Below are 13,017 nucleotides of genomic sequence, written 5' to 3'. Positions count from 1 at the left end.
TTTTTTAAATAAATAATCATATGAAATTCAATCACACAAAGTTAAAAGACAGAACTTTTTTGATAAATAAAAAGAATAAATTAACAAATAAATACTGTTGTGATAAAAGGATTTCATGGTACAAACGGTCACTGCTCTAAATCTGAATGCGGTTATCAGGCACATTGCCAGGCCAAACCCTTTTCGATTTGCTTTTAACAGTGGAGCACATGGAAACACATTCGAACTGCTGCCCTTTTGCCATTCTCTCATCTTGCACACAGGCACAAGTGCCACGGCTTTGTCCTGATAAGGCCTCATTCACAGCAAACAACGCACGTCTGGATGAGCGAAAGGGGGCCTAACTCACTAACAAATTAGAATATAAAAAGTGTCATGAGTGCCAGGAGGTGTAACGCGGTGAGAAGTCTGCAGATGTCGCGCAGTCGTCGTGCCATGGCACTATTGAAGAGGAGCGTGAGAAAGGAGGGAGAGGCGGCATCTCTCTTCATGGCCCATGCCGCAGTTAATCCCACTTTATCCAAGAGAGCCGAGCTGTCAGATCTGGAGTTGGAGAGTACAAAAGCAGAGCAAACATGAGGCTTTAGATACATTTTAATGACCATTTAACAAGTCGCTGGTCTAAGGCTAACAAAGGCACACTTATTCATTAAAACCCTCCCCCTTGAAGAGCTGGAACCCTGGGATGTGGTTAACTGAAGTACACAGCTCCCTTTCAGCTCAGTCAAAATACTTGTGTCTTAGAAAAGGAAGTTTTTTAAAACGGATTGGACAGCTGGGAATAAACTGCACAGTCAATATAAACAATGGGGAACTGTTTAATCATGTAAAACAACACCTGTTTGAGTGACATAAGCCCTACTGAGGACCTATTTGCATATGCACTCCTAATAAACAAGTCATTTACCTCATATGGCCCACAAACAAGGGGAAGGAAACATTTGTGTGCATGTGGATAAATATCCAATCTGTTCCTAATACTTCAAAATGCTGGTTTAAATGAATAAAATTGCTGCAGTGATGCTAAGACTGCACAAATGTTTGATCTAAATCTCCTGTCATGTTTTTAAAATGATCAAAGATGTTTTTTTAAACCAGTGAGGGATTAAATTATTTAGGTCATGTTTATTTTATTATTATTATTTTTTTTGGATACCAGAATGAATTATTTGATTTGCTAAATAAAAAAGGGAATTTTGTGTGTGTACTCGAAGTAAAATGCACACACACACATATATAGATTATATATTGATATGAGTTTGTGTATGATATTTTAATAATAATTATACATTTTAAAATATTATACTGTAATATTATATAAATATTATACATTTTTACTTTTTAAAAACAAAATATTTGATTCACTAAAATGAACTGGTTCATAATGTTTGGGAAGCAGACAACACTCTTCGCGTCGTATGTTTTTGATTCACTACAAGGAGTTCTTACAAGTGAATTAGATGACCCTGTTCACGTTATGAGTTACAGATTTCTGAAAACAGAGCCGGTTCACAAGAGGCATTCATTTGGGAATCGAACTAGACTTTGCGCTGTTTGATTCAAGAATCGGTTCATACGAGTCATTCGTTCAGCAAATAGACAGTGTTCGCGCTATATATTTTCGATTCAAAGAACCTGTTTATAGGAATTGATCCGTTTCAAATTCAGTCGTTTCATTTTCAATTCAACCTTTTGCTCCAATTCTATTTATTTGAATAAATTAATTTATTAAACAATTCCCTCTGATTCTTTTCACTAATGATCTCAAACTATGGCCAACATTTTAGGCCTACACTATTTTCAAAATTGAAAAAAAAAAATCACACAGGCCTAAACTTTGAAATGATTTTCAAAATTGTAAAAAAAAAAAAAAAAAAGATTACTATGTAGGGCCTATGTTTTACAAAAAAAGTAAGATTTTAATCTTTCTACTTCAAAATATTACGTTTAATTCAGTGAGTTAGCCTACTTGTCTTTTCGTTGTAATCGATTGTGAAATTTACTAGCAATTTCTGAGTAAAAGTTGTTTCTACGCTATTTATATGTTTTACTGTCATCTTACCGCTTGTGTTCCAGATGGCATTGGTCTGATTCTTATAGCCGCTCTTCATGCATTCATCGACATATGACTTGGGGTCACAGCCTGACATGAGGATTTCCCTAAGCAGGGCGATGTAAGCGATGGCCAATCTCAAGGTGTCTATTTTGGAGAGTCTTTTCTCGTAGGGGAAGGTGGGCACGTGGCAGCGCAGCTCCTCAAACCCAGAGTTGATGCTGAGCATCCTCTTCCTCTCCCGGATGTTGGCGGCGTGGCGCTGCACCTTGTACGGATGATGAGCCATCAAGCGCCGCTGCTGCTGTCTGCGCTTGGCGATCTCATGGGGCTCGTCCAATAAGGAGCTGTCCACTTCAGCACCGACCTCCAGCTGCGGAGACTGTGAGTCTAAGTCCGTGAAGGTCAGCTGAGCCTCGGGGAACACGGACTGACACCCGATAGAGGACCAGGGCGACAGCTCACCTGTCATTGCGCTGCAGTCAAACAGCAGCGTGTCCAGCTGAGACTGGAACTGGAAGTTGGGGTCCATTTGGCCCCAGAAGGCAAAGTCTGTGGCAGCATCTTGAGCATCGAAATCAAAAAATATATCTTCCATTTTTCTTCAGATTTCACTAAAACCGCGTGTGTGAGCTCTAACTACCGTGCGTAAACTGGGCAGCGCTGTGCGTAGTGGCCATTAAATAGCTCCAGGTCTCGCCGCAGGGTGCTTGTCTCTATTCAGCAGGTTTCAAAAGGAGCTCATTAGGACGCGTGCCTCCTCCTAATGACTCTCTGTCATTTCAAAAGCACTGGACGGCATCAGTGGATGCTCAGAGCACGTGTTCAATCATAAAGTTTTCTTAAGCTGTTTCCTATTCGGTTTAAGCAGTGGACTAATATTTACTGCACCAACTGGACGATCTGAAGTATTTGCTTTGTCATTAAATTGTTAGTTTAGTCGTCTGGAACATGGGTGGTCAAATTCCTAAATGCCTGTCTTAGCTATATGGCCATGCTTCACCACCTGTTGTAGAAATTATTTATACTTCACAAACATAACCACTCTCATTTATATGCCATTCATTATTTTTCTTTTGAGATTCAATTGCAAAGTTTTTTTGTTTTTTTTACTTTCGCAAGCAATGTTTAAATCTGCCATAAACAAAAAATACAATACTGTAAATAGACCAGTCTGAACAATAATCCTGACATTTTCACAATATTCGGGACGAAATGTTCTATGACATGAAAATGTTCATCCCGGCCTCACACTTTGCATAGGACTGCTGTGCTGGACTCTTGGTGACTCTTCAGATAATTGAACTGATTTCAATAACACAAGCAAAAATGGTGTTGTTTACATCAGGCGAGTCCTCAAACTCATGCAAAGAATGTTGTTTCATAAACATGTTTTCTTAGAAGAAGTGATTGTAAATTATTCTACCTGTTTTTTTATTTATTTATTTGTTTATTTGTTTGTGCTCAGCAGGGATAACTACGATAGCCTAACATATTAACCTGAAATTGTATTGTTATTTTTGCTGTATAAGAAACAAATAATAATTTAATAATTTAAAATTTTAATTAGATTTTCCATATTTAAATAATTTATTTTGATGCATTTAGCAAGTGAAATGGCTTGCTTTTAATCAATGCATTGTTGAATTAGCCTACATGTTGTAAGTAGCCTAATTATTCATAATAATTTGTAAATTATATTTTTCGAATGATTTTTATTGACGTGACACTTTTATTACAAAAATTACAATACATTTAATAAACAAGCTTTTATATTTTCATATTGAGAGCACAGACAATTAAATAAAAATATTATCCTTGTTTTATCTTCGTTTCATTTTCAACATCTCTTAATAAATGTTTAATAAGGTTTTCAATCTGCTGGTTTTTTTTTTTAGATGTACCATGCCAAATTTAGTAAAGAAGCACTCCGTAATACAAAAGCACAACCATTTTGTTTGTAATTAAAATCTATTGTAGAATGCCTTTTGTTCTCAATTATATGTTAGATTTTAATTGTCTGATATAGAATGTTTAAACCTGAAGTGGATTCTGAGGAAAGGCTTGTCAGAACCTTCTGCTCTGCAGACAGCAGGCAGCCTGACACTCAAGAATACTGCTGTCAGATGCAGAGACCCAGCCATTCTCCACATCACAACAAAACACTCAACTGTTTAGACTTGGAAAGACCATAGAGACCTTCAGAAAGCTTGTAGCCTAAATCTACAAATCTTTGTACAAAAATAAAATGGTCAGTCAAGAATGAAATCTGCTGATTTAATACAAGACACTGAATTGGCTCATGTGGCCCTTGAGTCCAATGCACCAAACCATCTGCTTGTGATTAGTCTCTGTTTCAAGTTGTGTCATCTTGGAAGTTGTTTGCAGGATAATAAGACATCGTTTTTGCGATTCGTGTTCGTCTACACCTGGTTTTCAATGCATCCGGTGATATAATCAGGTGGAAGCTTGTGCTTTATCACACCAGTCATAAATAATATATCTGGCAGGTGCAGAACAGTGGTAAAAATCCTCCAAAATGAAACCCATTGTTACAGATAAACACAAAGAGTGTTTTAAGATGGACCTTCAACGAGCTAAGTAGTCGCAAAATGCTTCTGTAGAAACCAGAAGTATGAACATTTCGAAAATGGTCACACATATCTTTTTTATTATTACTATTATTTAGTCTTTCAGCAGAACGAAACGAGAATTTTACAAAGAGCAATAGTCACTTGAATGAATGACAAACATTAAATGGAACACAGAACAAGGCATTAACAAATTTACACACTATATGATAGCCTATATGAAATAAACATCTCCGGTTATGCCAGCAAGCTACAGATGTCAACCTTAGCACTGGCGCGAGCCAATGGAATTTCAGATTAAAGCTGACGGAATGCTTGTTTTACAAGCGGCAAGAGATGGAAGATCATGGAAGATGGTCAAATTTGTGTCTGTTCTCTCTTATGGCCAAACATGTTATGGTGTAATCAATCTCTCCATTTTGTAAAGTCATAGAAATGCTGTTTGTTTTCTCCAAATGGGAGCAAATAAGAACACAATACTTATATTTGTTGTTGACTAGTTTCCTTCACCACTATCCACCTTATTTTTTAAAGTAAGAGCGAAGTGGTAAATTGAATGTGCCAGGCTTCCGGTGATTTTTCCGCTTCCAGTTATTTTTAGCTGTACAAAACATTTATTCTCCATGATGTTGAAAATGGTATTTCTTATAGTATTTTAATCTATTGTCGTAATTATAAACACATGTTTGTAGCACAAATAGTTTTAGCCTTCAGTTTACAGCGGCTAATGGGTGGTAAGTGGCACAGTCAAGGAAAAACACTTTTTTCCGCGTTGCAAAATAACGTGGTTGGAAGTTTACCAAAATATGATGACTTCCGCTTAAGAAAACCCCGTAAAGGTAAAAAGGGTCCATAGAGACGCTAAATGTCAGATAAATAAAATAAAACAGCAGAGCTGTGTTATTTTCTGTTGAGAGAAAGTGCACAGGATACATTAAGAATGTTGTCATTCTGTTTGTTTGGCTTATTGCAAAGTTGTGGTAATCTTTCCAGATAACCAGAGTATCAAAAACAACTTTTTGTGCTGAAATAATGGTGTTTGTTCCACTGAAGCTATTAGAGCTCTTATCTGCGGTTAGTGCAGTCATATGTCAGACATGCTCTGCTGTGTTGAGACGGTGATTGTTCTGCACTGTTTACTTCTACACACTTGGACCACAATCAGTTTTATCAGTACAGGGTGATTATATACTTTGAACTCTCCTCTAAGAGTGACTGGGGTCACAGTCAACTTAGATTTGTTTACTCCACTTGTTTGTACTCTCACTGTTTTTGTTTCCCATTGCTTTGCTTTGTAAAGGTTACAGTGCCCTTGCTAATAAGCCATGCTGTTTGGTTATGCCAGCACACAGACCAGAACGACTGAATGTGTCGACACACATCTCTGGTCTGATGAACACTTACCGATTGGGCTTGAGCAAGAGGAAATCAAATGCAAATGATGCTGTTCAATCAGGTGGGTGTACCGCCTTACGTATCCTGATCATTGTGTCCGGCCAAAACGAACTGCAGAATGACGTCAATGTTAAGTAGCGCTTAGGTAGGGCTGCAGATTTAACATGACTGCTCCAGGACATTACTGAATCTCACTGCATGAACAGCCAAGAAGCTAGACAAAAGCTAACTGTGCAGATTAAAGGAATAGTTGACCCAAAAATGAACATTTGCTGAAATGTACTCACCCTCAGGCCCATCCAAGACGTAGATGAGCTTGTTTCTTCAGCTGAAACGATTTGAAGAAGTTTAGCATTACATCACTTGCTCACTAATGGATCCTCTGCAGTGAATGGGTGCCATCACAATGAGAGTCCAAACAGCTGATAAAAACATCACAATAATCGACAAGACTCTAGTCCATCAATTAATGTCTTATAAATATATGGCATATTTCTGAGGTTTTTAATATTTTTCCAGCGTTTCAGGCTGACAGACGTTGACACCGACTCTGTGCAGGCTGGTGAAGAGAAATTCTTCATATGCTAATCAAGGTTGAGTAAACATTTCATGGCATGCCAGTGCAGTATTGCCGTCTGTCTTTGACATTTAAGTCTGGCGGTCACAGTCATGCGCGCATTCTTTCGGCATGGCTCATATTCTTCGTGTCCAGTCCAAGAAGTCTTCCCTCGTGCTGCTTTTTCAGGAGGAAATTATTTTTCATTGCCCCCGAAAGAGCAGTGCCTTGCCAAGCGGTGTTTCTCTACGTTCTGCCGGTGTGATGCCAAGTCCTCTCTCCTTCGCTCTCTCAGGCACGCCGAAGGCTTCCTTTAACCCTGCCGAGACACAATAGAAGTAAATAGTTCTGATCTTCAACAAGAATTAAATTCACATACCTGCACTCACCATAACAAATGGTGACCACCAGAACTCACCATTGCAACGAAAATGTTTTTGATCGACGCTTACCTGTACAAAAGGTACCGCACTACAAAGATATGACAACTACTAAAATGGGGAAAATAAGTTACGTTCTCGCAGTGCTCACTTTTTTCAAGTCGCATGTCCATTGGCTGTCAGAGTTATTTATCCCCTCACAACCTTGTTTTCATCTGCGTTTCATATTGTTAAATACAATTTGGCGTCTAACTTAACTAGTCGATATTAAAGAGACTCTATTACAGTCACAAGTCAACTCTGACAAATCTGTCTGCATTTTTTTTCTTTGCAAGGTGCAATATTCTACATTGTGGTCACTTTATCTCACTATTTTTGTCACCTCAACACGTTTTTCTGCGTCCAGTTATATATAACTTGTTGTTTCAAAGGTTTAAGCAATTTGACCTGAGCAAGAGTAAAAGAAAAAAAAAAAAAAAACGGCTCAATTGTGATATTTATGCAACAATCCAGTAAACGGTGAGTTAATACTGAGTAGCATTTCACATGTAATTGTCTGTTTTCGCTCAGTCAACGCAAATTGTTTCAGCAGAACCATTTGCATCTCCCAGTTGAATGAATGAATCAATGATTAATATTTGAGTCATTCCAGTATGAATCAGTGTTTTGAATGAATCATTTGATGAATGATTCAGTGATTCACTCATAAAGACAGCACTTGTCGCCACCTACTGGCTAATTCATCGATGTAATCTGCAGAAAATACTGAAAAACCCCCACCACTAACACACAGACCGAAATGTAGGTGTAATACAGTATTAATAGGCCTACTATATACTGTAGAAATAATAATACGAGTATGTTATTTCAGTTAAATTTGGTGCTTACTAGTGGTGCAAAAAAACATTTCAGTTTCAGGTGTTATTTTGAATGCAGTTATTTCTTTTTGAAAAAAGCTGCGCAAATAGCAAACCATTTTTTTTTTCGTGCCTCAATTTTTTTGAGCATTATAAAGTGCAATATTATCCCTTTGTAGTTGGTTTTCTTTCTATTGTGTCCACGTAACTGTCACTTCTGACGTAATGTGACTGCAAATAATCCTTAAGTGACATTTCGGCAGCATTCTTTGCTCTTGAGGTTTCTTTTGAAGTGTTTGTTTTCCTTCCATTTTCTTGAAACTGAATTATTATAGACTTCACATAAATGTCACCATTAAAGTAGGTTACCCACATACATTCCCCTTTGACCAGTCAGCAGAGCATGTCGTGCGGTGGAAAAAAAGCACTGTTGCCATGATCCCGATGAGTCCACAGCCAACACAGGATTAGCATTTTATTACAATATCTCATCACACATCGACACACAAGCTCACCTTCACTTACTGTCCGCTCTTCGATGAAATTCATGCAGGTTTTTGGCAAGACTTAAACTCTTAGGCCAGCTGCCATGTAAAATCACCCACAGATGTACAGAAAGTACTTGGATTCGCTGTTGAGTTTAACCTGTGCTCTGCGGGGAAATGGAAATGGGTGGAAGGTGATGGTTGGTTTTATGTTTTATGTAAGTATTGGAAGAGTTTCACATAGGTCTATTATTGTGATATGAATTTCTGATTAAACCGCCTCTAAACAAAACACAAAAACGACTGTGGTTGATCAGTTTAGATGTCAATCAAACAGCCTTTTCCTGATTAAGCAGTCGTTTCTGGGACAGAATAAGTGGACCAGGCTTTATGCCACATGTCAAAAATGTGTCTATGCAAGACTTGTGTCTGATCAGGTGGCTCACACTCTGTGCATCATGTGAAATTACTCATTCGTTTTCATTCATGTATACGTTTTGCGAGCTGTTTCTTTTAATCTATTTACTTTTTTGTAGTAGGATTAAAGTCTGACAGTGTTGGCAACGACACAGGAAAAGAAACACCTTCTGAACAGATTGTGAGTCTCAGAGCAGAAGACCTGATCATGTGTGAAGGTCTGTGTAGTACATGAACAGAAGACCTTAAACCCTATAATAAGTTTATGATATTTCCACCTCTGACAGACTGCTGTTGATTTAAATATAAAAACAAGCCTTATGTCATCTAACGCTGGGTGTACACGTTTTTTTCCCCCCTATATTTTACGATGTTACTTGTCAAAAAGTTCATGACTCCAGTGAGATCTTGAGTAAAAGTCAGACTGTGCAACATTAACTTTTATTTCAGACTGTATGATGTAAGGTTTTCATTACTGACAGCATCGACTCAAGAAAGCATTGTGCTAATGTTGGAAATATTTCGAGTGTCTGGAGTCTGTCATGACTGGGTGAATAAGCGAGAATTCTTCATTGTTCAGAGCAAACACGAGGTGTATTTGATCAAAATCCATGAAATTTATGGTAAAAAGTGGAAGCTGTGGTTGCTAGAACTTTACAACTTTATAAAAACTTTATTTCGCATTTACGTTTTACAGACTGAACTTAAATATACAGTAAAAACATTTACAATATCAAACACAAATACAAAACACCGTCATTAAAATAATGCAATAAACATTCATTTAACAACCTAAGATGTAACAAAACCCTAATGTACATAACGTGATAAGAAAAAAACAAGATGAATAGTTTTTTTCACTTCCAAAAATTAAACATTTTACTGTAATTTTACTGTAAAATGTTCCATTATGGAACTGTGGCTGCCGTCGCATCATCCAAGTGGATGCTGCACACTGGTGGTGGTTGAGGAGAGACCCCCCCCACATGATTGTAAAGCGCTTTGGGTGTACAGCTATACACAATAAAGCGCTATATAAATGCATCATTCATTCATTATAGCTATCAGAATTTTTCACTATACATAGAGTAAGGGAATTTACTGTTAATCTGCATTTTTACTGTTAAATTACAATGGGAAAGTCCAACTAAATATTACGATATTTATTATATAGATATGTTAGTTTTAACATTCTCCCTTTCTCTTTCTTTTCACACGGATATGTCAGTAATTGATGTGCTTCTGTTGGGTCTTCATTAGTTGACTGCAAAAACACTGTCAGTACTTAAGTTTGAGGTTGAGATTCATCATAAATGCAATTGATTGGTGAGCATGTGAACCTTTAACAACCTTATTGACTCAGACGGCACAACTGTGGCCAAAACCTGGCCTTAATTTGCTTTCCTCTGTATACTGATCGTCCACTCTTGATTTCTCCTGCAGTGATCTAATGGCGCACAAAACAGCAGCTCATTTTGTCATGCTTGTAGTTTGTTTCTTATACAACTCCTTCTCACCAAGTTAAATTAAAGTTTTACCACAATAGACGTGACCTTTTCCCAGATCTTGAGGGTTGTGGCTATGAGCAATTATGGTCGTTTGGTTTCTGTTAAGGACGCTTCTTTGTGCTGGTCTTGTAGAAAGAGTCTGTGGAGACTGCAGCATATTTGAAGCAAAATTACTCGTCTTAACAACAATGCAAATTATACGAGCATGCAAATTGTAGTATGGTTTAACACTAAGGGCAGCAGGGGAATTTGAAATGAGCATATGATGATGATTAATATTATTTTATACTTTTCATGTGTGAGTGTGGAGAAAGCTGTGCCAGTGCTTTAACTGATATGGTTCCCACAGGCCACAATCATGAAATCGAAAAAAAAAAAGTGTCATTGCCTTGAGAAGTAATGGAAATTCATGAAATATCGGAAAATTATTGATTGATTGATTGATTGACTAGTCCTATTTTAATTTGAAATATAAATCTTTTTTCACATATTACACCATGATACAACTTTACATGATGCAACTGATAAATTCAGTTGGTGATAATTATTGAGCATCAAGCTTTTCAGACTACGTGTGATATCAGATCTTATTTTTTATTACTTTATGAGAGTCACTCTTGCTTCACACATATTTTCCAATATTTTCATCTCTTAATTGAACAGTAGCAACCAATGCTCAAATATCTATGATATATATTATATATGTGCTAGACAACACTATAAATACAGCATAGCTAAATCTAAGTCCAGAGGCTCACTTGTATCATTGTCACATCATCCAGGCCTAAAACTCTCTCTATGGTAAAACACTAAAGCATTATTAACATAACAGTATGACTCTCTGTAAAGCTGCTTTAAAATGATGCAAATTGTGAAAATAACCAAATACAACTTTGATTATAGCTTTGCATTTAGTTCTTTATTCTTTGTCTGGAAAACAAAAAAAGTGGCACAGCTTACCCCACTACCCACTATATGTGCTGGTTGATTTGATGATGTGGTGCAGTGCTGTAGAAACACTGTTAGGTTTACACAATGTTTGGCTTTTTTCACTTTACTGCATCTGTGCCTTTCATGCAAATGCCTCGCCATATCTTAGGCATGCAAGTGCAAACAAGCTGGCACGTCGCCCTGGTGCTCCAGACCCCACTCTGAGACCTGCCACTTACTTCCGCTAACTAATCCTTTCCACTGAAACCACGCAGACCTCCAAATTGCTCTCAGATGTCAGCCTGGTGTATATAAAAAACTTTTTCCTCTGGGATGAATTATTCATTGGAATTCATTAAAATAATCTTCTTCAATATAGATTTAATTAATTAATAATTTAACATTATTGCATCATTCTTTTATTGGACATTACAGGTGCTCCCGTTTAAAAATCCAAAATGGCCTAATAATATGTTTGTTTGTTTCCTTCCTGTGTTTGAATTGAATTTGCATTTTAAATCAGCTTTAGATTTTTTTTTTTTGGGTTGGTAATTGATGCCTGATTTTTTCATCAAATTTAGTTTGCAGCAGCAGAATGTCTTGCAGGTCATTTTTGATTGCATGAGTACATATCAAGTTTAAGAAACATGCATTTGGCAATGGAATGAGAACAACTGTACTAATTTAGTCCAACGTTTTCAACAAGGAACCAAACATAAATTGAAATTTATTGATGATATATTTAATTATTTTAATAAATGCTGTCTACTTTAAAATATAAAATAATATTGTACTATGGTGGACATTTTATATAGTACAAATATATAAGCTGTTGTGAAATAATTTGACATTAAGCATGTATGAGACTGATATTTTTGAATGACAACTAAAAATTGGCCTCATATAACAAACTAGCTAAAGTAATATCTAGCATTTCACAATACTTGGCATCCTGGTATTGGAAAGCCTTATGAAAGAAGCTATAAAGAGCAGTCATTACTCCTCCTCTTTCTGCTTTATAGAGCTCCTCCAAAACTACAGATTACTTTTCTTAAATGCCAGCTGATGGACACATTACTCTAACCTAGAGTTTGTTTACCTCTGGAGTTTCATGACATTCTCATTGATACTTATTGCATTATTGTTTATACTACTTAAAACCCCCATATTTTTCCCATTTTACTCCTAAATGAACTTTTAATGCACAAATAAAATTACCCAAATAAATTGTTGAAATAAAGCGCTGTCTAAATAAATGCCCTGTGTTTTACAGTGTAGTCTTCATGCAGTTTTGTTTCGAAACAGCCTCATATATTATCAAGCAAAACTGTCAGATAATAAGCCAGTAATACATCTCTTTTGTTGGTGATGTTTGGAAGCTTCACCTGAAACAGATGAGCAATACTAATAATAGCCTCCTCCGATCTATGATTTACCAAACGTAGTCGCACTGACTCAGGGCTTTACTCATTCAGTGATCATTCAAGAGAAAGATATTTTACACGGACATGACTCATTTAATCAATGTTTTCAGGATGAAATAAACTGTTCTTCATGGGCTGAGTCATTTTATTAATGTTTCTGTTATAGTGGCCCAGTCTCTAAGGCTCCAGGATCATGGCACAGTTGTTTTGTTCTCCTCATCTGTGGTTTTCACTGACCTACCAAAAGTCATTTATCACTAAGGAGGTTTCTAAAGGGTTTTATGTTATCCAGCTCCATATGCCCACAGATTTCTAAGCTGATTTTGATTTCACAACTTCTTTTATCAATACAATATTTTGAGCAGGTTCCTTGTGTAGCTTGTTTCCAGGAAAGCTGCTAATGATCGAACAGGCCATCTTC

General features: G+C 36.9%; 1 protein-coding gene across 1 annotated transcript; it reads right to left on the bottom strand.

Moving 5' to 3' along the window:
- Positions 1–505: 505 nt before the first annotated feature.
- On the bottom strand, positions 506–2,651 carry LOC306876107 (uncharacterized protein; the record flags this gene model as incomplete). Its single annotated transcript, XM_079427032.1, has 2 exons — positions 506–543; positions 2,063–2,651. The coding sequence occupies 2 exons, from the start codon at positions 2,649–2,651 to the stop codon at positions 506–508; spliced, it is 627 nt and encodes a 208-aa protein (XP_079283158.1).
- Positions 2,652–13,017: the final 10,366 nt, after the last annotated feature.

The sequence above is a fragment of the Barbus barbus genome (assembly GCF_936440315.1).
Source record: "Barbus barbus genome assembly, chromosome: 10".
NCBI classification, from domain to species: domain Eukaryota; kingdom Metazoa; phylum Chordata; class Actinopteri; order Cypriniformes; family Cyprinidae; genus Barbus; species Barbus barbus.
Note: the sequence above shows the minus strand (reverse complement) of the source record. Positions and strands in the feature narration are given on the sequence as shown.